This window comes from Motacilla alba, chromosome 21 (genome assembly GCF_015832195.1).
Source record: "Motacilla alba alba isolate MOTALB_02 chromosome 21, Motacilla_alba_V1.0_pri, whole genome shotgun sequence".
Classification (NCBI taxonomy): Eukaryota; Metazoa; Chordata; class Aves; order Passeriformes; family Motacillidae; genus Motacilla; species Motacilla alba.
The window spans coordinates 7,359,339-7,387,121 of NC_052036.1; the positions used below are offsets into that span (position 1 = coordinate 7,359,339).

Consider the following 27,783-nt stretch of genomic DNA (forward strand, 5'->3'; position numbering starts at 1 on the left):
CACGTCAGCATTTGTAATCAAAAACTACTACATACTGTACTTGGGAAGTCTTCTGGGAAAAGATCATTGGCATCTAGAAAGGATATCACTAAAAGTCTTGAGCAATGATATGTATGAGACACGATGCCATTGGAGGGTGGATGGACGGACCCTTAGGAAACTGTCACTCACAAAACTGTTCCATGACAAGAGAAAATAAGAGATGTAAAAAGGATTGGTTTTCCCCATCCCCACCCCCCAGGCATTACAGATTCCTTCTCATTTGTCGGAAACAGCCTCCTCTAGTCTTAGTTTATTTGTTGTGGTTTTGTTTTTGTTTTTTTTTAAAAAAAAGTCTTCAGCTTTTGAAGGAGTCCATCAGTTTCTGAGATGCACTTGGTTTCACAGCACCAAAGAGCTTCAGCTCTCCCCATCTGATCTACTCACAGGGGCTCTGGGGAAAGGCCTGGCTCATGGCATTCCCCGAGCCCACGGGAGGAAGAGATGTGCTTCTCGTAGCCTTTCCTTGCATTCCTCTTCCTGGAGAAGTCCCACTGCTCCAGAGGTGCCTGGGTCCAGCTGCAGCCGCCTTGTGCAAGAGGAAACATGAAGCTGCTCTTTTCTCTTCCTTTGGAGACTCCCATTGGTCTTGGAGCCCTTTTCAAGAATGCAATTGCTTTATTATTATTTAAAAATATTTTGTAGTTTGTTCGGGTTTTTTTTTTTTTGTTTTTTTTTTCAAAATAGTTGTCTTTTTTTTTCTTTTTGTTCCCTTTTTCCATTGCTTAAATTCTAGAAGCTCTTGGTGACTTCTCATTGTTGAGGACAGGGTGTTCCCTCCTGCTGCCGTGATCCTCAGAGCAGCTGCCTGTCTCTGGTCCATGCAGAACACTCAGGAACTGGAGCTTGGACATACAGGGGCAAAGGGGAGCAGGGCCTTGAGGAGGAGGAGTGGGAGGACAGGCAGCTATCAAACCTCCACAGACTGGATTTGGTTCATCTGTGCTCTCATCACCTGGATACTGTTCAAAATTTTCTTCTGGTGTCCTGCTAAAGTGACCCCGACTCGCAGAATGTCCCTTTGGGAGGAAAGGAAACAAACACAAATATCAGGAGGTATTTTCTCACAGCAGAACAAGATCATAGATGGTATTTAAAATGATATTTAAGGTCCCTTTCAACACAAACCACTCTGGGATTCTGTGATTCTGTGATTCCCTGATTCTATGAGTCCATGAGAATGGTATTTAGAGAGCTGAAGTATCCACAGATTTCTTTCATGAAGGCAACAAATGGATGCAAACCTTGTGAAACATCTATTCTTTCACTTTTTCCTGCTTATTGTCCAATCTTTGTACTTTCTACCTACCTGCAGCAGCCTCAGAGTCCTGAACCTCAACAGAAAGTGTGAAACAAAATGCCACAGGCTCTGCTCTCTGCTTGTGAGTCAATTTGTCCTAAATTTTTTTACCCATGTACTGTTTTGGATTTTCTTTCATTTTGTGACACACTAATCCGTTTTTTCTACCCCTGGAGACACAGGACAGGGATGTGCTGCCTCTCCTCAGTGTAGATGTGACCCCCATATGCAGATGATGCTGCTCTTGATGCTTTTCCTTTGAGCTGATAAGACCATGAAGTGATTAATTTTTGCACTTATCCTTTTGTTAAATCATGGCAATTTCATTTTTGGACAGCTTCTATTTTTTATAGATTTAGACATCTGAGAGAAATCAAAGTCATGCCGAGGGCATGAGTGTGGTTCTAAATTGGTCCTATCTGTGTCTCCAGCTGAGTTTGCTCTCATCTTCCCCTTGGCAAATAAACCTCAGTCATGAAATCTTCAGATCTTCTTCCTCCCATCAGGGGATGGGAGGCCACATGACCCAAACCTGACTTGAAGGAATTTCAGGTGCCTTTTGTCCTTGAGGGTTAGGAACAGACGTTCAAGGGGAAGAGTGGCAAAATCTTTGCCATGTTTAGAGTGGAGGTTATTGGGCAAAGAAGGGTAAAGAGGATCACCTAAGGCTGGAAAAAATTCTTCACTTGTGTCTGTGAACCAGAATAAGACTGTAGCTCTGCACAACCCTGTGATTCCAAGCCTTCTGCCCTGGACATTAAATATTTGATTGGATATTGGGAAGGAATTCTTCGCTCAGAGGGTGGTGAGGCCCTGGCTCAGGTTGCCCAGAGAAGCTGTGGCTGGCCCTTCCCTGAAAGTGTCCAAGGCCAGGCTGGATGGGGTTTGGAACAAGCTGGGATAGTGGAAAGTGTCTTAAAGCCCATGGTTTTAAGATGAGCTTTAAGGTCCCTTCCAACTCAAATGGTTCTGTGACTCTTGAAAGATAATTTGGTGTCCCAGGTGTCCCAGCCTGCAGACAAACCAGTGAGAACCCTTTCCAGTAGGTCAGTGTTCAGACCATGTGGATTTGGGGAACTGAGTCAGTTTTCAGGAAACATTCACACTTTGCTGGCTCTCCAAATCTGGATGAACCAGCAGCTCCACTGACATTCCTATCAGCTTCTGCAAAGGCCAGTGAACATCAGGGGGTGGTGTCAAGTCCTGTTAAACCACAATTTTCCAAGGAAAAAGGACTTGGACTGTCCTCTCTATTGTACATTCAGCCAAGCAGGTGAGGAATGTGAAATGGAAGTTTGCCAAAACTAGTGGCACATGAGCTGAGGATGCCCTTGGAATTGTGGTGAAGGCTCTTGGAGAGGACTTGAGGGACATGGTAAGGGACTTGGAGAATTGGCATTTAAGGGACACTGAGAATGTCTGTGAAAGAACAGTCAGTGTTAGCTGGATTGTCTGCATCCTGCCCACTGTCAGATATTGCAAATAGCAGAACCCAGGCAGGGGTGGGTTGTGATCTGATACCTCTCTTCGATCAAAGTTCTTCCCTACCCTTCAGATTTCGTGGACTCTCTCTCTTTCTGTTGTATAAACCCAGCCAATACTGTGCCAAAATCATCCCCAGGGCCTTGGGATTGCATTACAGCTGTCCCAAAACAGTCAGAACTGCCATGGGAACTTCCCAGCAGCAAATAAGAACAAAAAGCCAGAGAAAGTCACAGTGGCTGTTTGAGTGAATGGATTCTGACTCACTGGTAGATTTAAGCATCTGGATTTAGGCACAAATCTGAAAACCTCCCTGGCCACTAGGCTCAGAGACACAGCAGCCCTTACAGATGGCTCTAATGCTTGGCCCCTTCTGAGGGTTTCTAGAGATACCTGGAGCCAGCCACAAATCTTTCAGCAGAGGCATCAAAGTCCCAGCCAGCCCCAAGGGATTTCAAAACCCTCCCAAAGTGGGATTTCACCTGCCTGATTTCTCTGAAGGACTTGCTAAGGTGCTGATTGTCACTTTCAATTGTCACTGCAGGATAATTTTTGTAGATGCAGGACATTTTTAGTGGGTGCAGCACAAACTTGAAACCACCCCCCACAAGGGGATCTTATTGATGTGTGTGAGGAGATGCGGCAGAGGCTGGAGCCAGGCTCTGCTCCATGTGGCAGAGCAACAGCATGAGAGGCAATGGGAAGAAATGAATGCCCAGAAAGATCCACCAGAACATGAGGAAGAACTACTTTACTGTGGGGGTGGAACAGACTTCCCAGAGAGGGTGTGAAATCTCTTTCCACAGACATAATCCTGAGTGAGGAGTTCTAGAAGCTGAGCAGGAAGGTTGGACTGGATGACCTCCAGTGGTCCCTTTCAACTGTAACCACTCTGTGATTCTGCCTTTCTTAGGCAGAGCTTTGCACCATGCTTGTCTCCATCAATACATCAGCCATCCAAGAGGAGTGCAGAGTTCAGAAGTGCTCTGGAGAATTGTCTGATGCCAGCCTGAAATCTCAGTTTGTCCCATGTAGGGGTTTGGACACCCCTGGTGGGGGTGTTCACTGTCACAGACTGGTAGAGGGGAGAGGAATTCTGCAGGTGCAGAGTGACAGACACATGGCCCGGAGACTGAATAGTTTAGAACTGGCTCCACAAAGCAACAATTCTATAATAGTAAAACTACATCATATGAAAATAATATCTAATTCAATACCAATTGTTGCAAAACTGCTGGGACTTCTCCTTGTGCTTTGGGACTCAAAGCCTGGGCACTTACTCTACAGTCATCTGAGATACTACATCAAAGGTGGTGAAACCAGCACTGGCAAAGCTCTCCTTGTACTGGCTCATCTTGATGGCATCCAGCCATTCATCCACAGTGTTGAAGCTGGTGTAATCTGGGATTGTGCGGTCAAGGAGGGGGAGGTTCATCCTGAAACACAGAAATGGGCAGTGACAGACCAAGAGCTGCAAGCACAACTGTTCCTGCACCCTCCAGCAGCTAAGGCACAGGATCAGCATCATTCCCAGCGTAGACACTGCCTTGTAGTGTGGGATTCCACCCAGAAATCACTGTTCTGCCAAGGAAGGACTGTGCAGAGCATCAGGGAAGCCCTTCTGGATCAGTTCCTGCAGGAGAGGCAGGAGCCACCAGAGATGATGGGATGCAGCTTTAAATTCTGGCTGCTCATGGGGGAGAAAGCTCACTCTCATATAGGAGCAGTGCTTCCCACAAGCTGGAGAAACCCACCCAGCCCAGGGAAACTCCACATTGCCTCAAGGGGCTTTATCTGCTCCCAGTGCAGTGGGACTGCAATACCAGAACAATCCCACCACCCCAGCATCCCCATGTACACAAAACCAAGGTGCTCCTCTATATGCAGAGTGCACTGTCCAAGAGCTGCCTGTGCTCACCAGAGCTGCCCAAGGAGAGGGACCTTGACATCTGTCTCCCTGTTCTGTGGATGCCCCAAGCCTGGAAGTGTCCAAGGCCAGCTTGGATGGGGCTTGCAGCAACCTGGGATAGTGGAAAGGTGTCGCCGCCCACGGCAGGGGTTGAATGAGATGGGCTTTAAGGTCTCTTCCACCCTGAACTGTAATTCTACGATCTTTTAATGCTCTCCCTATAAAGGATCAAGCACAGGCCAAGCTCTAAAGTAGCTCCTGAGAGGTGCAGGGATGGTGCCACCAGGACCCAGAGGACACCAGACCTGTTCAGAGGAGCCAAAGGACAAGAAGAGGACAGACACACATACCCAGAGGAGAGAGGCGCCATGGCTTTCAGGCTGTTTGGATTTCGGATCATTTTATCCAAGGTGTTGACAATTTGCCCAAATTTGGGCCTGTGGTTCCGATCCTTCTGCCAACAGTCAAGCATCAGCTGGTGAAGGGCATTTGGGCAGTCCATGGGCGGTGGCAGCCGATAGTCCTGCTCAATGGCATTTATCACCTGCAGGAAGAGAAAGAGGCATCGATACAGCTGTGATAAAACCTATTTAATCCATAATGTGCCTTTTCTGGATCCTGAGGGTGACTGACATGACTGATCCTGCAGCCTGTACTCACTGCTGCCTTCCCATCTCGTCCCCACCTCACACTGTAACTTCCAGCCCTCAGCAGGTCAGGAGAGGTGTGAGGTGTCCTGGGAGGTGCCACCAGCTTTGCTCAGCCATCCAGCCTGGGTGGCTGATTGTCAGGACCGGTCTCCTGATTTGGGGAAAGGAGCACCCCTGTTGCCCTGACAGGATGTGTGATCCCACAGCTGCAGGCAGGGGAGTCAGAGAGAAGGGATCATGCTTTCCTTGGACACAGCAAAACAGCTTGCTGGGAAAACATCTCCGTCCAGAGAAGCAGGCTGAGTTACAGACAGGGGAGCCTGTCCCTGAGTTTTCCATCCCCCAGTGGTGTTTTGTGCTCCTGACACAAACCAGCTCGTCCAGGTGACAGGGTTGTGCCATGGTGTGGGTGGCTCAGTCAGCAGAAACAGCTGGATCTTTCTGCAGGCCTGTGCAAGTGGAAAACTCCATGGTGAGGACTCAGATCCCAGTCAGCAGAGCCAGGCCCAGGAATACATGGTTGCAGTGTGCACAGAAGAGCTGCAGCACACCCTGACAAAGCTACATTGCAGCTCCAGGCTAATCCAAAAAGGCTTTGGTCATTCCTTACTGCTCCACACAATCCAGGAAAATGTCTGGTCTTGCAATGTCCAAAAGGGCTGGAGCAAGGACTAGAGGATCTTCTGGAATGGAACAAGGGCTGGAGGATCTTCTTCAAGGGGAACTCCACTTCCCTGCCACTCTGCACCTGCAGCCTTCGATCCTCTCCTGGGTGACAAACAAGGACGAAGCTGCTCCACTTCTTTCAGGAATATCCGTTTTTCTGACAGGGGCATGTACAGGCAGGATTCTCCTGCCTCCTTGGCCGTGCAGAGCACAGGCACTGAAGGATGAGCAGAAGGAGCCGGAGATGGGCTTGTGCACGGCAACAAAACCCAGAAGTAAGGACAAAAACCAGAACTGAGAATACTGCAGAAATCAGGAGAAGATCTCAAAATGATGAAGTCTCCATGGGAATGATGGACAAGGGAAGGAAGAGTGCCAGAACCTCCCTCAGGGATCCTGAGGAAGAACCTTCATGACTCTGGCTATTCTCACCATGGGATCAAGGCTGCCATGGCTTTGTCCAGCCATGTCTTGCACAATTCCAAAGACAGAGATCCTCCTGGTGGGATTCCCTAGGGCTGTGCCCCCATCCTGGTGAAGTCTAGACATACTCGTGGTGGTGGACATATTGTTGAGTAGGGAGACTACACAGAGAAAATTAAGGATACTGGGAATGGGAATGAGAGAGAAGCAGGGAAGAGCTGGTGGTTGATCTATGCCAAATAATCCAGCGTGTGAGACGGGCATCTGGCAGGGCTTGAGATGGTCTGTGGCTCCAGACAGAGAATGGACTCGGAGGTGCTGCAGGCACTGTTGTGTATGGCCAAGGTGCTGGGCAGGCTGACCTGAGACACAGGGCTGGCACTGCTGCTGCCAAAATTTGCCAGATGGAAGAGCCCTCCCCCAGTTCTGCTGCCCTGGCTGGACATGGTGGTGGCCCCATGGGGCCTGTGAAGGTCTGATCACAGGTAACTCCTCTACAAGTCACTGACAGGAGGGTGGAGCTGGGGAGTGTCGGTCTCTTCTCCCAGGTAACAAGTGGCAGGACTAGAGTAAGTGGCCTCAAGCTGTACCAAGGAAAGTTTCGATTGGACGGTAGGGAAAGGGTTGTCAAGCATTGAAACAGGCTGTGCAGGAAGTGGTGGAGTCACCATCCCTGGAAGGCTTCAAAAGGTGTGTGGATGTGGCACTTGGGGACGTGTTTAGGGTGAACATGGCAGTGCTATGTTGATGGTTGGACTCAATGATCTCAGAGCCTTTTCTAGCCTCATGTATTTCATGGCTAATGATGTGCTTTGTGCAGCTTAGGGAACCTCCCAAGGGGTGCTGAGCCCCAGCCCAGCTCCCTGGGTTCAGGTCTGCCCCGGCCAGCGGCAGGGGAGGTGCAGGGTTGGGACCAGCACCACGCAAGCACCAAGCACTCCTCTCTGTTCCCAGTGAGTCCCGCTGCCATCAGCCTCATCCCAGAGGCAGCCCCAGCTCTCTCCATGTCCTCTCCCAGCCGCCGCCCCAGGCGCTCACACCCCAGGGTCAGGAGGGTAATCTGCCCTCAATATCCGCCACGCTCCTCCACAGCAGGACCAGCTGTGCTTAAGTGGTGACAGCTTCTGGGGCACCGTGTCCTGCGGCACGGAAAGGGGAGCAGGGGCTGGCGACAGCGACACGCAGCGGGAGGTGCCAGGGGACAGGCACAGCTCTGCCATCCCCGGCACAGCGATCGGTGCTGCCGCAGCTGCACAGCCGTGGCGGGAGAAACCAGCGAGGGAAGAGCTCCAGGAGAAGGACAAGGCACAGGGAAGGTACAGGAACATCTGGGGCAGGTCATGCTTGAAACTGAGGTGACAACAATGGCTTAGCAGGAATGGAATTGTCCTTGCTGAGACCCCTAAGTCCCATCCCTCTGCCTCCAAGAACCGAAACATTTTCCTGGTGTAGCAGAGGCTATGAACAGCCAAAAGTTCTAAGGAATCATACCCCTGCTCCAGGCTTAGGAATTCATATTAATAAATTTCCCACCAGGCATCAGGGAGGAAATAGTCCCACTCTGGAGAAACCTGATGTGGAACAGATGGAGATCTATTGAGATGGAAAAGGTCTGATCTGCCATAGGGACAGGAGGAGGGACAGGAGTCAGGGAGGAGACAGGAGGGACAGGGAGCTTGGCTCTCGCTCTCTCCCTTGTAAGGCAAGGCCTTAGGAGCCCACAGGATGGTGGAGATGAAGTGCATGTCTGAAGGCTTCCAAGGCTTCCCACTCTCCAGAGCTGCTCTGAGACACAGTGGAAGCCAGGCAGATACTGCAACTGCCAGGATGAGCTTTCTGCATCCCCTAGGTCCACTCAGGACCTTGATGTTACATCCTGAGTATTCATGACGTGAGGAAGGGCAGCTGTTCTGAGAGACAGTGTTAAATGTGGTCTTCTGACACACATGTAGGTGCAGCATCCTCTGGGCTTTGAGCCCCAGGTACCACACCAAGAGGACCAGGGAGAATGGAAATGCCATCGCTGTGCTGAGGGCAGGGACTGCAGCCAGGGGCAATCCTTGCAGGAAACATCCCCGGAGCAAGGAGTGCATGTAACTGTTTGACCTGAATTAGAGCAGAGGAAAGTAATATTTAAAATTGACCATGTTATGAAGTACCTCATGGTTTTGGTTTCTAGCTGTGTCAAATTACTTGGTTTCTTACAGACCACAGGGCAAGCTTCCCATGGGAGATTTAATGGCCATCTAGGAGATGTCCTTGACCATGGCAGGGGGTTGGAAGGAGATGATCTTTATAGGTCTCTTCCAACCCAAGCCATTGTGTGGCTTTGTAACAGACTTTCCTGGAGTGTCTGTGATCCCAGCAGATGAAGCTCTGCTCCAGAGGCTCTCAGCTCAGGGACATCTCCTTCCCTTCCTCAGCACCTGCCAACACCTCTGGGGTGCTCCCCTTAACCCTGTGCAGTGGGTGCTGTGCCATCCCCAATCTCTGCCACAGCAGCACCATGGGGCCAGAAAAAATCCCCAAATTATTCCCATTACTGCTTCCAAGGGTGTTGACCTTGGACACATCTGCCACAACAGGGAAGGCTCTGGACATGCCACAGGCTGGGACAGGCTGTGGACACCGTTTGGGCTTGGAATGCTCTCCATTGCAGTGTTTCTGCCCCTGGTTTCCCAAGAACTCACATCCTGGTTGGTCATGTCCCAGTAGGGCCGCTCTCCGTAGGACATCACCTCCCACATGACTATTCCATAGCTCCACACGTCGCTGGCCGAGGTGAACTTTCGGTACTGAATGGCCTCAGGTGCTGTCCATCGGATAGGGATCTTCCCACCCTGCAGGACAAAAATGGGATGGTAACAGAGAGAGCAGGAGCAACTGAAAAACAGCAGTGTTCACAATACTTGCCTGTGATATTCTAGTAAAATCCCTACTAGGAGGGATTCCTTTTAGGAAGGAATTCCTTTTAGGAAGGAAGGAAGCACAGGCCTGTCTGTCCCTCAGGGTGGATGTGGATTGTCCAGCCATGCTGGAAGTCTTCAATGATGATGATGATTCTCCCCATTTGGTGACCAGTCCCAACACCCTCCTGAGGAAGGAGCTTTTCCTGTTGCTCACCTTGAACCTCACCAGCCATGTTTTTGTCTATGACCCCTTTATTGTATCATCTGGTGCCATTGCAAAGAGTTTGGCTCTGTCTCTTCATTACTGCCTTGAAGGTCACTCAGAGCTGTCCCCTCAGTCTCCTTGTCACCATCTCAACCAAGGCCAGCTCCTTCCCCCTGCCTCCTGCTCCTGCATGGCAAAATGCCCATGGTGCTAAGAGGGTCTTTGGTAGAAAGTGAATAGCCAGGAATGTAAAAAACCCAAACTGATCTCCCTCTATCCTTTTGCTGTCACCTGGCTACCTGCAGAGCAGAATAAAGGGAATTAGAACACCTTCCTCTTCAGCCATCTACAGCTTCCACTCTCTGAAGTCAGCAATAGTCATTTCTGGCCTTAGTCCTGATGTCCCAGTCTGTCTGTGGATCTACACCTGATCCAGCAGGTTCTGATCCTTCAGTATAGGATGGGGGGGGGTCACTGGTGGGAAATGGGATAAGACTGGGTGGGCACTGGGGTCTCTGTCATCCAGCTCTGGAGCAATCAGGATTCTCCACTCCCACTGAGGAGTTAAGCACAGAAGTGGCACACACAAATGGGGACACAGGGATTGAAGGCTCTGCTTAAGCCCTTCCTGCCTCCTGATTTCCTACCAGGGGCTTTGGACTTGAGCCATTCACTCAAGGGACCTTATGAAGGGAAAATCTTCCCTTGTGCTGAAACAATAAGCAGAAGTGTCTGTGTTTTGTGGCTGTGAGAAGATTAAAAAACATTATATTTTGTCAATGAACAACTGCCACGTCTTATTAAGGGTCTCCCAGGACTTCACAGTACTCAGCCCCAGTACATGCCAGAATAATGAAAAAAGATAATGTTTCTTAATCTTTTCACAGCCACAAACCTCAGACAAAATATTGTTTTCCACAAGAGGGGAAGATGAAGCAGTCCATACCAAACAGGATGTCCTCTCCATCAGGCAGACTCCTGACAGAACTCCCGGCAAGCAGTGGATTTTAAAAGTGGCTAAAAAGAAGTCCTAAAGTAGAAATTAGACTTTGGAGAATTCTTGTGGGAACTCACTTCAGTGAGACCTCCCATCTCCATGGGTCTGACCTGGAGCTTCACCACTCCAAAGACTTTCCTAAGGTCCAGCACGAACCTCCCAGGCCAGAACTTGTGGCTTCTGCTCACCCGTGGACACAAGGTCACTGGGAGAATGATGATAAAAACCATTTTGCAGAGGAAGATACTTCTGATACAGTAGGTGTACATAATCTGTCATTATGGATAATAAATATCCTGCTACAGTGCCCACAGTTCAAGGAGAATAAATTAGGGATGACGAATTTATTATTAGAGAGAAAAGCTACAGGCATTAAAACCAGGGATAGAGAACAGCAGTAGCAGTAAACACCATGTATTTAGTTAACAAAGGGAAATTTAATTGGCTGTAAGGGATATATGAAAAATAAATGTTATTAGTGTTTGTAAAAACCATTGATGGCTGTGTGAGATGGATGAGTTGATGTCTGAAGCTACAGGGATGAGAATAAACGCACACATTTTTAGGTGTTTGTTAGGTATTTAGCTACTGATAAAATTTACTAAGAGCTATGCCAGGCATCTCATCACTGCCAGCTTCAAAAGACCCAGGAGAGGTGATTTCCTACAGGTCATGCCCCAGCTCTATCAACACTGATTTCCAAGGATTCCTGACATGGGCATTGATCCTGATGCACTGCACAGAGAATTTCTGTGTGCTATTTATGAGAACTCCTGGCTGAGCTCTCACTGAGCAAAACCAAATAATCCTTTGGTCCTGGGGCACCTTCTGCAGCCTGACATGAGCCACAAGTTCTTGGTGGCACTTGCATCTATGGCACCAAGGTGTTCCTAGGAAGTTGTTACATGAACATGAAGTCATTTTTAGGAGTGTTTTTCTGTTTAAATTGGATACACTCTGGAAGATCAGTATCTAGTATCTGGCACCCACCCACACTTCCTACACTTTCAGTCTATTCTTCTTGGGGCTGAGTCAGTGAGATGACATGAGGAAGGACAGCAGGCAGCACGACTGGACAGTGATGGTAAGAAACCCAGACTAGCTGCCCTGGCAACAAATCTGTCAGGACAGCGTCGCATCTCAAAGGATGCCAGGTGAATCATACAGGGAGGGCACAGAGCATGATCCCAACCAAGGGCTTTTCAGGGACATGTGTGTGTTTGCAGACGTGTTTGGAGGAAGGCTCAACTATCCACAGGAATGACAGGACCGTGCAAGGGAATATCTTCTTCAGTTTATTTCATTACTCTTTCTCATCTGGGACCTTTTCGCTGCTGACACCCTGAAAAGGTGCTCCCTGCTGTCAAGGGGGAGGTCCCTCCTTCCCTCTCCCACTCCTTCCTTCAACCCCGCCTCTCCCTCTCCCTGGCTGCAGCATTACCAGAGCACTGGTGTAGGTGGGGTCGGAGGTGTCGTCCTCCAGGAAGCGGGAGAGGCCGAAGTCGGACACCTTGCACACCAGGTTGCTGTTGACCAGGATGTTGCGGGCGGCCAGGTCCCGGTGCACGTAGTTCATGTCCGCCAGGTACTTCATGCCCGCGGCGATGCCCCGCAGCATCCCCACCAGCTGGATCACCGTGAACTGCCCGTCGTTTTGCTGAGGGACACACAGACACAGGTGACAGGAGCAGATTCACAGCCCCTTTTGGCCAGGCAGAAGCCAGGAGCCTCTCTCCACACCTATGCCAGGATATGCCACAAGTACATTCCCTCTCAGGGAGGGTGGGGAGTGCAGAGCTCACAGGGGTTGGGAGTCACCTCATACATCCCAAGGGCATCACTATGGCAGCTGCTGTCACCCCAAAATGCACCCACCCTGCACAGGAGAGCTCAGAAGGGATAATCAATTCCCATTGACCAGGTTACTTCCCTTCAACAGAGTCAATTATCCACTTCAAACCCATAACTGAAAATATTTAGACAGAGTAGCTGGAGGTGGAGTCCTGCTGGGTTAAAGCTGTGTTAGACTGTCCCTCCATGGGTGTCCATGGGTCAGTCTGGATGTGCCTGTGGGCAGGCAGGCACAGCCTCTCGCTGGGATGAGTGGACAGACACATAACCCTGGTGCTGTCACCCCCAGCTCTGTTCCCAAAACACAGACCTCTGGACTATGCAGCAGCTGCTCCAGTGACAGGGAACATCAGGCTGGGAAAGCCACTGGAAAGGGAACCTTCCCCCAAATCCCCTCTGTGCTAGCACAGCCTCTAAAGCTGCAGATATCATTCCCAGATATCATACCCGCAGGAAGGAATCCAGTGAGCCATTCTCCATGAACTCAGTGATGATCATGACTGGAGAGCTCTTGGTGACCACCCCCTCCAGGTGGATGACGTTGGGGTGGTCAAACTGCCCCATGATGCTGGCCTCACTCAGGAAGTCCCGTCTCTGCTTCTCCGTGTAGCCAGACTTGAGGGTCTTGATGGCCACAAAGATCTCTCTTTTGCCTGGAAGCTTGAGATGCCCACTGCACACCTCACCAAACTCCCCTGTGAACACAAGGTAGGGCCTATGAGCCTTCCCCACCACTGCTGTGCCCCCTGAAGGATCCTGGCTCAGCTGTGCCCACCCTGCCTGTTCCTGAGCTGAGCACCCACCCCTGACCCGTGTTCCCTCCCTCTCCAACCCTCCAGCCACACTCATCTGTGAGGAGCACTGCACGTGGGATTATACGCACATGGGAACTGATGGTCTTGATTCTCCTGCACTGGACTCCCCTGCTCCTTCTAGTCCAGCCTGGGGCTAAGTAAGATCTTAGTGCCATCAGTCTTAGTGGCATCAGGCTAAATCCTCTCAAATCCTGGCACCATGAAGGAGCCTGCCCTGCTGAGGGCCAGCCAGCCATTCCCAGGTCACCTACCTGCCCCAATCACCTGCTCGATTTTGACACAAGAGATATCGATTTCTTTTGCAAATTCCCTGACAGCCTCATTGGGATCTTCATAGGTGAAAGGATCGATATAAATCTTCATCCCTGGAGTCACTGCGTAAAGGTGAGGGAGAGAGTCAGACAGATGGATGCAACTGGAATGGTTGGCATCAAGGAAAAGAGAAAACGGTTTGAGTGATGGTCTTTTTACCTCAGCAAGTTGCATAATCAAGGCACAAAGCAGACAGAGAGAAACAGTTTGAGAATGAACATGCAGAGCCATGTTTCACAAGACTGTTAAAACTGATTTTAATGAACGCTGGCCCACAGGTCATTGTTGGGGCAGTAAGGAGCTACATCATGAGCCTGGACTACAAACTGCAGACTCCTCCATGGGGGATCTTCCAGGAGCTCTGACCCTTCCAGGAGCTGTGCAAGCAGGAGGGACAGTCCAGTCTGCCCTGTTCTCCTGACTGGCACGGCTGCCCAAGGCTGGGTTCCCTCTTAGGAGCCCCAAGAGAAGTAGTGGGACACACTAGGAAAATCACAAAAGACAGGTTCCTCTTGCTAGGCCAAGCAGGGGACACACTGACACATCATGGGAAAGGCAGTGGCCAAGGGACCTGGTGAGGCTGGACTGCTGCTGCCACATCCCAGTCACCTGCACTGTGGGACAGCTCTCACCTCTGTTTCTCCCCTTTCTTTACTAATTTTCTGGCCCCTGGCTCACTCCAAAATGGGCTATTTGGAGAGCAGAGCTCACAGCTCCCTAAATAAGGAGCCCCACAGAGCACCAGACTGACTCCCACCTCCAGGATGCTGGTTGTATTCAGGGGGTTCTGCAGGACTCACAAGCTCCCTGGGCCTTGGCAATTTGCTGCAGTGTCTGCACAGCAACCACTGCTGGGGACTGAGCAGGAACTGAGCCCTGGCCAGGTGTGTTGGGTGAGGAAGGGGCTAAAAGGCAGCCAAGCTGTATCAGCTCTGCTGCATCCCGTGGCACCAGGCCTGTTCCAAGTGGTGCAGGCACAGTGATTAAACCCATCCCAGCCTGGAGCTGTCACATCCCACACCAGGCCCCGGGAGAACGTGTGAACGTGTGTTTGCAGCTCAGACTGACAAACAACTGAGAGCTGCATTTACATAATGTCTCCTGAAAAGTGTCATTTTTCCTGGTAAGTGATAGCGAGGCAGCCAGCACAGGCTGCTGGGGCACAGGGCTGCAGCTCTGCCTTTGGGGACATGTTTACCAGGTAAAAGCAGGAGCAACAGTGAGTCCTGAGTGGAAACACTACTGGTGTTTTCCATGCTCTGAGCAAGGCCTGGATTTGTACAGGAATAAGGTATTAAAAGGGCAGAAATCCTGAAGCTGCAAGTAGAACACGAGGAAAATCCCAACTGAGATTGGAATAAAGCAAGATTAGAGCAACAGGTCTCTAGTGAGGGGGGAGAAAGGAATTTCAGGGACATGAAGGCAGGGGTTGATCATAGAATCATGGAACGGTTTGGGTTCAAAGGAATCTTAAATGACCTCATCTCATTCCACCCCCTGCCATGGGCGGGGACACTTTCCACTATCCCAGGTTGCTCCAAGCCCTGTCCAACCTGGCCCTGGACATTTCCTGCGATGGGGGAAAATGGATGCACTGGGGTGAGGCAGGTTGTGCAGCGAGGCTGAGCAGGAATGCTGGATGTGAGGGAGTGCCTTGCACAAGGATGTTGGAAGAGGGAGGCTACAAGAGAGGGCATGTTAGGTATTGTATTATATATCTATATATAGATATATCTGCCTGGGAATCTGGGAGCACTGGGATGGGCTCTGGCAAAGGTCTGTGGGTTCCTGAAGGGGGACAGCACTCTGCAGGACAGGGACGGGTCAGGGAAGGAGTCTCACTGCTGCCCAGGAGACGGGCAAAGCTCAGGAGCTGGAGGAGCAAGACATGGTGAGGTGGCAGACGCTGCAGCACAGAAGACGGTGATGCTTCAGGGGGTGCTGCTTGTCACAGAGGTGTGGAGGAGACACTCCGGCACCTGACAGCGTGCAGGGCTGAGAGCAGGGCAGGGATCAGGGGCAGGGGAGATCCGGAGCTGCCCTGCCCACACACACATGCACACCCTGCCCGGAACCCTCCCTGCAAGCCCCGAGTGAACAGGAGCACGAACCGAGCAGCGAGCGGCCCCCCAGGGCCGGGGGGGGCCCCCGGTACGTACTGTGGCCACTGGTGTAGTGCTGCAGCTTGTCCGTGTACTCCGAGTCAGCCCGCTCGAAGCCCCGTCTTCTGGAAGGGAAGGGAGACCTGAGCACAGCATGGGCCCCTCGGGGCTGGGGCTGCGCTGCAGGGACACCTCTGTCCCCTCCCTGCCAACCCCTGTCCCCAGTGCCCGCGCCCTGCCCAGCTCTGGGGTGTCTCAGCCTGCCCTACCTGTTGCACACGATGCCGATGACCACCACGGCGATGAGGAACACCAGCCCCGCCGCCGAGGAGCCGATGATGAGCGGCAGCTTCTCCTGCACGCTGGTTTGGTACTCGGCTGGCACACGGAGAAAAGGGAACAAGTTACTGTGGCATGGGATGTGCCAACCCTCACAAGGTCATTGAAGTCAGAGGACAGCCCTGAGCATGGGCCATGTTCGATCCCTGGCATGGCTTTGGTCTTGGACAGTCAGGACTCCCCTCTGGCTGGGGAATGTGTCCCAGAAGGAAGGTTGGATGAAGCCATTCCTTTTGGGAGGAAGGTTTAGTCCTGTGGATGCATGCTGTGCCTTGTCCTTGGCCCCAGGGCCCAAAAACTGGCTTGGTCTGTTTTATTTAGCAGCACAAATTTAGAAAAGTAAGACATGGCTCTGTATTTGTCATCAGCAGCTGTGCAGGTAGAAAACATAAATTTTGCTTCCTCTACATCCAGCTGAGCAGACACATCCCCACAACAGAAAAGCTGGGCAGAAATTGAGGCCTTTTTTGCATGGAACAAGCATGAGGCCTCTCTCTGGGTCTTGCATATGATTTCTCAAGACACCCTTGAAGGGCATGACAGCAAGGGGACCAGCTGCTTGTCAATCTCCACATCTCTCTAGACCCTGAGTCACCTTTACAGAGCAGCTGCAGACTCACCTTCAGTCATGGTCTGGAAATACATCTTCCCACTGTAGCGGCCATAGCCGGCCACGGTGCGTGCCCGCACCTGGAACACGTAGATGGTGCCAGCCTTGAGGTTCTGCACTGCCACAGTGTTGGTGGGGCTCTTCACTGTGGTCGAGTTCAACTCGCTCAGATCCTGTCAAGAAAAACAAATCCATCATCAGAAAAACCAGTCCAGAATCGGGCATTGTGCTTCTGGAAGGAAGGAAGGGCAGGAGACAAGTGTGGAGAGACCACCAAGGTCTGAACAAAGAGGTCCTTCCTCCTGGCAGGGAGACAGAGACTCAGGGAAGTGTGTATGGATATCCCTGGGCTATTCACCACCTCTCAGGAAAGGCTCTAAAGAAGGCAGGAGCTACAAAACTCACATTGCTTCTCTAAGCCTTGAGGTCAATGGAGATGGGAATTTCTTCCCTCTTCTGTGCTTTTCTCTTAGCACTTTCTTCCTCCCCCACCCCCTCCTGCTGTGCCTTAGCCAGCCTCAGCACAGTCTGTCTGGTCTTCCCCAACTCCCATCTCCCTTTGCCAGGAGGTAAAGCCCACCTGAACACTGGGTTTTGGACATCAGGAGAAGTTCTGCTTCCGCCCCACTGCCCAGAGCCTGCTTCTCCAGGGGCCACGGCCAAGTTTCCAAGGCTGGGAACCACAAGAGCATATTTCAAAGTGACAGTGAAACTATTTCCAAACTTTTGTTCTGCCCCTTGTCTGCAGTTTTGTAGCTGAGGACTGGAGCAGTCACATAATCCTGTAGATGATGGTTCCATCAATGCCCTTAGGAATTGCGCCCTTCATCCAGAGGCACTGATGGATGGGCAGGATTCCCTCATACAAGAGAACAGGTAGTCCCTGTCTCCCAGGGACATGGAGTCAACAGAGGACAGTGACAGAGGGTCCTGAACATGGCCAGAGAAAGTGGCTGGGAGCCTGGCTGCCATGAAGTCCCAAAAGTCAGAGCAAAACAACAATGCCAACAGCACAATGCTTCTGGAAAACAAAGAGCTCTTAGGAAAGCCCAGCTATGAGCAAGCACCCAAGGAAAGGAGGTGCAGGTACAGATTTTGGAATCCAGTGGCTGTGTGACACTGAAGGTGCTCATCCATCCTGCATGGCTGCTGCTCGGGTCTGGCAGGTCAGGCTGCGCTGGCAGATCACCAGATAGAACAGAGGAGCAGCAGCTCAAAATCTGAGCTAGCAAGTTCCCAGTGAGTCCCTGACTTCAAGTCACTACACAGGACGCCCCCTGCACCCTCAGTGAGGAGGGGTCACCTCGTGAGACTCTGGCAGGGACGGGCAGAAAGTGAGACATGAGGTTTGGGGAACTCCATAAGTGTGACTGAGGGTGTGACCAAGGGACTGACCTCCGTCCCAGCTTTGAAATGACATGGAGATGGAGATGGAGGCATGGAGACATTTCTGCTCCCCACCTCTGGGGTGGGGGCTCCACCACCTCCTTGGGCAGCCCCTTCTAATGCCTGAGCACCCTTTCCATGAAGAAATTCTTCCTGCTGTCCAACCTGAACCTCCCTGGCACAGCTTGAGACTATGTCCTCTGGTCCTATTGCTTTTTCCCTGGAAGAAGAGACTGACACCCACCTGGCTGTACCTTCCTGTCAGGGATCTTGTGGTCATATGAATGATGGAACAGTTTCAGTTGGAAGGGGACCTTAAAGCTCATCCAGTTCCACCCCCTGCCACAGGCAGGGACACCTGCCACTAGACAAAGTGTCCAACCCGGCCCTGGATGCTTCCAGGGATGAGGCAGCCACAGCTTCTCTGGGCAGCCTGTCCCAGGGCCTCCCCACACCATCCAACCTGGCCTTGAATGGAGTTAATTTCGTGTCTCAAGTTGTTGGTTGAGCAGTGCTCTGGTGTGGTTGGTGGTAGAGAGGGACCTGGCAGGAATGTGTTTCTCAAAGTGTGTGGCCAAACCCAAGGAGTGGAGATGCTGATGGCAGATCCCTCTGCAGGGAGTGCAGGAGAGCTCTGCGTTACATGTAGGGACATGGAGGAATAAGACAAGGAGGAATGGCTTTAGACTGAAAGACAGCAGGGCTAGATGAGATACTGGGAAGAAATTTCTCTCTGTGCTGAGGCCCTGGCACAGCGTGCCCAGAGCAGCTGTGGCTGTCCCTGGATCCCTGTCAGTGTCCAAGGCCAGGCTGGATGGAGCATCCTGGGCTATGGAAAGTGTCCCTGTCCATGGCAGTGGGTGCAATGAAATGGGCTTTGAAGTCCCTTCCAACCCAAACCATCCTATGATTCTGTGAAACACCTGGGAGATGTCCACTATTAACACTGTTCAGAAACACTTTTCCCTTCTAAAAACTACAATGTCTCTTTTAGGTATCTGGACTTGATGCTGAAGGTTCCTGATTGTCACTGGGGTCTCTGATGATTAGACTGATGACAGTGAAAAGCTCAATTACAGATACACACACACCAAGGAAAGATGAGCACACAGAAAACTCATGGCCTCGTTTGTCTGATCAGGCCTCAGCACTCCCTTGGACCTTTCCCAGGCAGGCGAGGAGAGAAATAGGTCAGGAAATGTTTACAGTTTTAGAGCTCAAGGGCTTGGATGAATCCTCCCAGGCACTTGGAGGGCACTAACACCACAGTGGTTTTAAAATAATTTGTCCAACTCTTTTGGAGAACCTCATCCCTGCTCCTGGAGGATTTTAAATGGAATGTAATGACTAAGCCTACAAGGTGGTTGATAGTCTGGGAAATTGACATCTGCCTGGCTGAGGAAGGTGTGCTTGTGATGTGCTCTCCTCTAAACCCAGACCACAAGGAAAAACCATTTACACCTCTCCACCCTCCCTTATCAAACCTGTTCTTTCTCCTTGGCATCACCTCTCCAGGACCTGCACACTCACCTCAAACACTTTTCCCCTTTCACCTCTCTGGGTTCCTCCAGCAGGCCAAGTGCATTCCAGGTGGTTTAAAGCCCAAGTCCAAGCAGAAGTTTGTGGTGTTTGGGGTATTTTTTCCCCGCTTATTTTGTTTTGAGTTTGGAAATCCTAATTCAAAATAACATACTGGTTTGATTTTGAGTCCTTATCTGGGTCCCCCTCCCATGAGTCAAACTGAAGCTGAAACCAAAGTCCGATCAACAAAGAAAGAGTCTCTTGAAACATGGGTAGGCTGTGAGACACCCAAAGGATTTATAAAAATTGCTTCTAAAAAGTCGTATTTAAAAAAAAAGAAAATTGAAAGTGAAAAAGCCAAGAAAAAAAATGTCAACTGAGTGAATTTGGCAGAGTTCCTATAAGCCTGCACAGTGACATCTGCCATGGTCCTGGGGGCACACATAGCAGGACACAGCCACGCCAGGGCCTGGTGCCAAACCATCACACAGCTGCATTTTGGGATGTGTGGGAGCAGGGTCCTGCCAGCCACACGGGGGCTGCATCTGTGGCATCCACAGCACCTGGACTCTCATAGGGATCCACCACTTGTGGGGGCAGCCCAAGAACATTTGTGCTCCCAGCCAGGTATCCCATCAAGTGGGACAAGGAGAAATGGCCTCAAGTTGTGCCAAGGGAAGTGCAAGCTAGATATAAGGAAACATTTCTTCATTAAAAGGGTTTTCAGGCATTGGTACAGGGCAGTGGTGGAGTCCCCATGCCTGGAAGTGCTAAAAACATGAGATGCTGCACTTGGCAATGTGGCTTGGTGGGCATTGGGTGAAGGTTGGGCTGACTGATCATGAAGGGCTTTTCCAACTTTAATTATTCTCTGAGTGTTTGAATGCCTCTCACAAACCCACCGAGTCCTGGACAGTGCCCAGTCCCAGTGTGGCTTTGGGCAGGGACTGGAACTGCAGGTAGGCTATCCCAGGGCTCCCTGGCAGGGTTTCCTCTCCATGTCCTTGAACTCTGGTACCCCTCCAAGGATTTGGGCAGCACTGGGTGAAGGGGCAGCCCCACCTCACGACAGATGAGAAACACCAGGCAGCAGCTTTGGCTCCAGGCTCAGGAATTCTGGTGTCCAACATTGCAGGACAGACTCTGAAAAGTCAGAGAATCATGGAACCCCAGGATGGTTTGGGTTGGAAGGGACCTTAAAGAGCATCTTTTTCCAAGCCCCTGAAATGGGCAGGGATGTCCCCTGAGTCAGCCTGGGAGGAGCACCTCCAGCATCCTTGGTTCAAGCCCTGGGGACACCCTGTCCTGGGGTGCTGGGCTCTAGCCAGAAACTCCTGGGCACCAGGAGACCTCTACTTCTATCTCCACTTCCATATCCACCTTCACAGGTCCTCTCCCTGACCCTTCCTTCCCCAGCCAGCCCATGGCCCTACACCAGCACTGGCTGGAGACACCAAAGGGCTCCTTTGCCTCCTAAAGTCTTGCACTGGTGACCAAATTGGGCTGAATGTCTTCAAACAATTACAAAATGGGTGACTTTGAGCATCATCAAACTCAATCATTTTGCATAACGAGGAGGGCTTATTACTCTTTGCTGTGTCTGACACTGCAGTGGCTCTCCAGTTCCCACACTCCAGGATGAGTTTGGCAAATTTGGATCAAAACTGCTATGCCCTTTCTAAATAAAGACAACACAGATTTTTTATAAAACAAACACTGGCAGGTACCTCTTGGAAGTGAAAAAACAACACATTAAGGTGAGGGCTACAGAGAGCAGCCACGTCAGGCAGTGTTTGTGCAGCAATCTGCGTGGATTTGCTCCAACTCCATGTAAAAGAAACTCATAATGTTGCCTTTGTACAGGTATTTTTAATGGCATCTAAGAATAGCAGTGTTATAAATAATCTGTGAAAGGGAAACAAAAATACACCTTTGTTTCAGGTATTGTGAACAGCGTTTTTCTGTCAACACTAAAATAAATTCTTTTTTTTAAATTTAATGTCTGTGTATAGAAGAGAATCTATTAAAAATGAAGAGTCAAGGTGCTTTTTATACACAATGTGTATGGTGCTATTCTTCATTTGAGCTGTTTTCATGAAAATAAAATATAATTTTCTACTGGGGGGAAAAAATTCCACCAGAAAAAAACTTAACCAGCTCCAGAGATCTTTACTTAGCATTCAGAAGCACATGCGGCAGTTTGTAATGAAATATTTGGAAGGAAATCACCTCTGCACAGACTGGCAGTGGAGCGAGAACACACCTGGGATGTGTCACACACCACATCCAACTGCTGGATCGATGGGAAGCAGGAGAAGAGCATGGCAGGGCCAAAGCCCTGGCACAGGCTGCCCGGAGAAGCTGTGACTGCCCCTGGATCCCTGGAAATGTCCAAGGCCAGGTTGGATGGGGCTTGCAGCAACCTCGGCTAGTGGAAGGTGTCCCTGCCTATGGCAGGGGGGAGACTGGATGAGCTTCCAGGTCCCTACCAACCCAAACCATTGTGGGATGCTTCCATGGTTCTCTGAAACCAGGACAGGGAGAACCTCAGCCCAGCTCTGCCCTCTGTGCCAGGCTTAGTGCTCCATGAACAGCACTGCTTGAGAGTAGGGCCACTTGTCCCCAAAATCAGGAACATGCTGTGCCCTAACTCTGACAATGGGACAGGCAGATGTGGCTGCCTGCAAAGACTGGCCACCAGCAGCAGCACTAGTTTTTAGACAAAAATTCCCTTTATTTACAGCCTCCCTCAGAAAACAGAGGAGAGGGAAGAAAGAAAAAGGGTGAGAGACTAATATAAAGTAAGAGGAGGAGAATGTACTCCCCGAGATCTTCTCCCTCTATGTTGAGGGTCTCCAGGGAAAGGACCCCTCTTGCTTCCCAGATCTGTCTTGTTATCTACTCATCCATCTTGCCACGTATTCTGGGATAATTTCCAAGGGTCAAAATAAATGGCTGTGATTTATGCAATATAGGTCAGGACCTATTTAACAGCTTACAAAGGAGCCTCCCCCCCCCCCCCCCCATTCTCCCTCTGGCTCTTGGTGATGAGAAAATAGGTCACAGGCAGGCAGTGGGGGAGATTAATCATTTCTTCTGGCAACTGCTGGGAAAAATATTTTCAGTTCCATTTAATCATAAAGCTTTTTAATTAGTTAGTTTGCAATTTATAATGTATAGTTTATAAGCTCTTGTGCAAGGGGGCAGATTCCTGGAAGGACAAGTCTTCTGCTCCCCATCTCTCCTGGGCTGCACAGATGAAGTTCAGCCTGGCAGGTCCTGGGACCAACCTCCACGTGGTCCTCAGGTCTCTGAGCAGCCACTGGTGGGATGGACACCCTGGCACAGTCCAGATGAAATCCCTCTGTCTGCCTGGACAGGGAGGTTAGGGAAGGAGCAGGTTCCTCAGGGATGAAAGAGCCAGAGCTGCAGGACCCCTTCACGCTGACTCCATAGTGCAGTGTGGACCCTCCATGGGAGCATGGGACACCTTCTCCCTGCACAACATCTGGGCTCAGTATGCTGAAGGGATGCCAAACTCACCTCTGGTGTCGATGCACCCATGGGCAGCACTCCAGAAAATCTCCAGGACTGGACACCCACTGAGTGTGCTCCAGCCTGGGACTGGATGTTCCCTGTCGTTCCCATTTTCTACTGATGCCACAGTACACAAAAAGGAAAAAATAGACCCTGGACCTTGGCTACCCTGCTCTCCCTGCAATGGGTCCACTTGCCACCAGTTCTGTAGAGGTGACAGGAGAAGCTCCTGAATGACCAGTGGATTTTCTACACTTGGGCCACTGGAACCATCACTGGACCCCAAGGATTGATGGCCACTGTCACCCATGTGACCAAATGCAGCAAGAGAAGTCTCCTACTGAACAACCACTGTACGCCCTTAAGCTCTGCACCCCTCCTCTCCCCAAAAGCTGTGGGTGACCCCCGTGAAGGTCCCTCAGTACCTTCTCGTAGTACTGCAGCTCATAGTCCAGGATGACTCCATTGGGCTGGTCGGGCTGGGACCAGGAGAGGGTGATGCTGTCCACGGTGCGGCTCACCTGGTGCATGATGGACACAGCAGAAGGGGCTGGAAGAGAGAGGGGGGGACGGACAGTCAGACACCTGCACAGGTAGGACCCTCACCCTGGCAGGAGGTGGGCAGGAGGGTTATTGCTGTTTGGAGCTTTGGAATTCACTTCCTGCACTGGAAGAGTTGTGCAGAGGTCAGGAGACCCTGGATTTTGCTGTTTGTAGAGAGCGGTGAGGGGAGAAAAAAATGATTCTGCTGAATTGGTAGTTAGAAAACATGTAGGACAGTGCCTCAAGCAGGAAAATGGCAAAAGGAGCCCACAGGTGGAGCAGGCACAGTACTGTTCCACTGCAAAAAGCCCCACCAGCCCCATACCATGCACTCCTCCCTGCCTGCCATGGGGAAATGGGTGGTTTTGACTTTTCCATTTGCACAGAGCAGCTTCCCAAGGCTCAGGCAGGCTGGGGCTGCAAGCTGCACATGCCAATCACGGGAGGCGCATCCAGCAGCCTGAGCAGGCAACACAAAGCTGACCTGACACGCTGACAATGGAGAGCCGCCCGCCCCGGCCCCCGCTCCTCGCAGCGAGCACAAAGGGCCCTGCCGGCCCGCAGACAGCCGGGCCGCTGCCACGGCCACGGCCACGGCCGGACCCTCGGCCAGGCAGGGCCGCGCCCCGGGAGAGCCGCCCAGGGAGCTGTGCTGACAGGCCCACGGGGCAGGGAGCAGAGCGTGGAGCTGCCGCCTCCCTGGGAAACCCTGACCGGCTCTGGCCCGGCATGCTGGGGAGCGGGGCAGGTGAGCCAACAGCCCGGGCTGCTTCCAGTCCTACGGGTCAGGAAACTCATCGGAGCCTGCACTTCTCCTGAGGGCAGCTCCCATCTCTGCTCTGTGAGCAGGGACAGCACCCAGGGAACGGCTGGAGCTCTGTCAGGGGGGTTTAGGCTGGAGATCAGGGAAAGGTTCTTCCCCCATAGGGTGCTGGGCACTGCCCAGGCTCCCCAGGGAATGATCTCAGTCCCATTGCTGCCAGAGCTCCAGGAGCGTTCAGACAAGGCTCTCAGGGATGCACGGGTGGGATTGTTGGGGTGTCTGTGTAGGGCCAGGAGTGGAACTCAATGATCCCTGTGGGCCCATTCCAAGTGGGGATATTCTCTGATTTTAGGTGCTGACAGCAGGGCAGCTGACACCCCCCCCCTCTTGCTGCAGGGCTGACACCCACAGCTGCCTGCTCTGCCTCCTCTCCCCACATCCCAGAGCACTGAGACCGCGCCCAGCCTGCTGCAGGCACTGCCAGCACATCCACCTCAGTGCAGGCTACCCCAGACCTCCCCTAGTGCCAGCCCAGCCCTGGAGAGCTCGAGCTGCAGTGAGTGTTAGCCCTGGCACAGCTGCCAGCACAGCCTCACCACTGCAACAGCTTCGGGGCACAGGAAAAGCCTCAGGGATAGAAGAGGACTGGAGAGTGGTAGCATGAAAGCTTCCCCATTACTCGCATGCCAGGCCAAATGGATGCAGAGAGGTTTGCACTCAGATGGGCTTTTCCCAAGTCCAACCCTCACAATATTTCATGGAAGAACAACTCATTTGGCAGCTCTGAGAAACAGCCTGAAGGAGCAGCACCCAGAGGAAGGCACCTCTCACCCATCTCCAGGCTGGCTCCCCTTGGCATCAGGGGCAGTGACAGGAGCTGTGCCAGCTGGGGTTGCAGTGGCAGGACCGTGGTGCTTGGGCAAGCATGGCCCCAGCATGTCCCTGCACATCACAATAAATTTCCACTGAGCAACTCCTCTCCAACACACCAACAAAAGCCATTTTTCTGGTCATCTGTCTGCCTCTTCACTGCTGCTTTTCTGACTCAGAGCACCGCAGTTCCCAGGATGCTCCATGTCTGCGTGCCAAGGGGCTGGGTTTCCTAACAAGACCTGCCACCACACTGCTGCACCATTTTCCTTCACCTGCCTGGGTTTCCCCACTCCTGAAGGAAGGTGTGATGTGGATTAGCCTCAGCAGTGTTGTTTAGCTTCGGTTTTGTCCAGGAGAACAAAACTAGAAGGACAGCAGAGAACTTCCATCCCTGTAAGTGTCCCAGGCCAGGCTGGATGGGGTGTGGAGCAACCTGGCCTGGTGGAAGGTGGCCCTGCCCCATGGCAGGGGGGTGGGACAAGATAGTCTTTAAAGGCCCTTGCAACCCAAACCACGCCATTGTTCTAATAGATCCTGAGGCCAGTCTTTCCATCCATTTCTGCTTGAGCAAAGCCCCATTACCCAACAGTCTGAAGCCCTCTGTGTCACCTCAGCCCTCCCCTCACTCTGTGGCACTGCTCCCCTCCCACCTTGACATCCCCATCCCACTGCTTCAGGCCACATCTTTCCGAACTTCTGGGAAGAGTTTCTCACCCTGGCATGAAGATAAAACACAGGTAATGTTTCTGGAGCCTGTCAGCTCTTGCCAGAGCTCACTGCTTCCTTGTTCAAACAGATTCTGTAGGACATCTGTGATTTTCAAGACAAACATCTCTGTCTCTGGAGACCAAGCTTAGAAGGAGAATGCAAGCGTGCTGCAGATGCCCTGTGGCAGGGATGGCACTGAACTGAGGGAAGTACACAGCCCACAGTGTCTCTGCCACCTGCTCTGGGAACTGATCCCACATTTACACACTGGACTTTTCCTGGACAGGGGCCATGTACAGCCAGAGCTGTCCCACCACAACACCGGGATCTGGCAACATCCCATGATTCAGGCACAGGTCCAGTGGCCTTGCAGCTGGAGAAGCTCCTCAGCTCCAGGTTCCTCCTGGCAGGAGTGAGGTCTCTGGGATGTTCTTCTTCCAATTCCATGCACTGCACCCCAGCCTGGGAGTACAGGACTTCTCCAAGGCATCTCCTGCCTCTCCTGAGGGAGATGTACCAGACAACAGCTACAGCAGGACGTGTGTGACTCATGTGCTACTGGTACCTGGTGAACCTGCTCTTGTTTGGCTCAGCAAAAGACCCAAATGGATGAGGTGGGGCTCATCTAACGAGCTTAATGAGGCAAATGTGCTGCATGGTGGGAGGAGGCAGGTGAGATGAATGGCTACAGCAACCTCAGCGCCTTTCCTACACCTGGAGCTAGGGAGTGTCTCCGGAGGAGCAGGAATCTCCCCACTGCATCTCCCCAGTAACTGCTGCTCTTATCACAGACACCAGGGGAGTGCACAGCAATGAAATCACAGGAAGGCCTAGGTCAGAAGTGACTTCTGGATGTTTCTGGTCCCATGGGCTGGCAGAGTGATTTCAAAATCAGACAGATTTGCTCAGGACCGTGTCCAGATGAGACCTAGTGAATCTGATCCCCATGGATGGGGCTCCCACAGGCTCTCTGAGCAGCAGCCCCCAGCTGCCTTGCTCTTAGGGGCAGAAACTTTCCCTCACATACCACTGGGATTTTGCTGGTTGTGTCCTGTGGATGTTGCCACTGTTCTCCTGCTCAAAGCCCTTCAGCCTCCTCTTCTCCAGGCTGATCAGACTCAGCTCTCAGCTGCCCTCACCTCTGATGCTCCAGCCCCAGCCTCAGGGTAACCTCACTGTCCTGCTGGACCTACTCTACTTTATCCATGAATGTGATACTGGGAGCCCCAGAGGATGCAGGAGCCCAGGTGTGGCCCTGAGACTGCCGAGCAGATGGAAACAATCCCTCTCCTGGACTTACGGAAGTCCATATCCCTCTTATCCCTCTCTTGCTAACAGAGCACAGCACTCTGCAGTGCCACAAAACACAGTCCTTTGTCACACCGTTTATGCCTGGTGAGGGCCTGGGGTGAACAGAGAGAGGCTCCCAGTCCTGTGATGGGCTGGCACTAGATGCATGAGCTTGAAACCTGTTTAGAGGAGCCAGCCAGACTCAGAGTGACTTTCCCAGGTCCAGTCAGCAGGAACAGCTTCAGCTGGATTCTGACATGATGCCCAGGGAGCTGACTGTGCCCGTGACACACAAAGGAGATCAGACAAGGAGAGTCCCCACTTTCAGAGCCTTGATCACCCTGTGATGTCACCATGAAGGTGTGAACAGAGGTGCATGGGGTCTGCAGGGGTAGGTGTGTCCCAAAAGTGCAAAAAACGAAAAGACCTTCATTCATTCCACAGCTGATGGAAACACTGCTCCTAACTGAACCCCTTAAGCCTCAATGTCATTTGATTGCACTGATTTCACAGAATATTCTGAGTGGGAAAGGATCCAGAGAGTCCATCTCTG

The 27,783-nt window shown here is 51.6% G+C and overlaps 1 protein-coding gene across 2 annotated transcripts in view; it reads right to left on the reverse strand.

The window, feature by feature from the left end:
* Positions 1-302: 302 nt before the first annotated feature.
* Positions 303-27,783, reverse strand: part of EPHB2 (EPH receptor B2) — a 125,698-nt gene continuing 98,217 nt past the window's right edge. The window contains exons 6-16 of one of the 2 annotated variants that reach the window (XM_038159484.1): positions 23,479-23,603; positions 16,620-16,782; positions 15,930-16,038; positions 15,718-15,785; positions 13,498-13,620; positions 12,879-13,126; positions 12,022-12,237; positions 9,160-9,309; positions 5,081-5,274; positions 4,102-4,257; positions 303-1,058 (exon numbers count right to left, since the gene is read on the reverse strand). In XM_038159484.1, coding sequence (XP_038015412.1) covers positions 950-1,058; positions 4,102-4,257; positions 5,081-5,274; positions 9,160-9,309; positions 12,022-12,237; positions 12,879-13,126; positions 13,498-13,620; positions 15,718-15,785; positions 15,930-16,038; positions 16,620-16,782; positions 23,479-23,603 — 1,661 coding nt within the window. In that variant the 3' untranslated portion in view covers positions 303-949. The remainder of the gene's footprint in view (positions 1,059-4,101; positions 4,258-5,080; positions 5,275-9,159; positions 9,310-12,021; positions 12,238-12,878; positions 13,127-13,497; positions 13,621-15,717; positions 15,786-15,929; positions 16,039-16,619; positions 16,783-23,478; positions 23,604-27,783) is intronic. The other variant, XM_038159485.1, reaches the window with a different exon arrangement.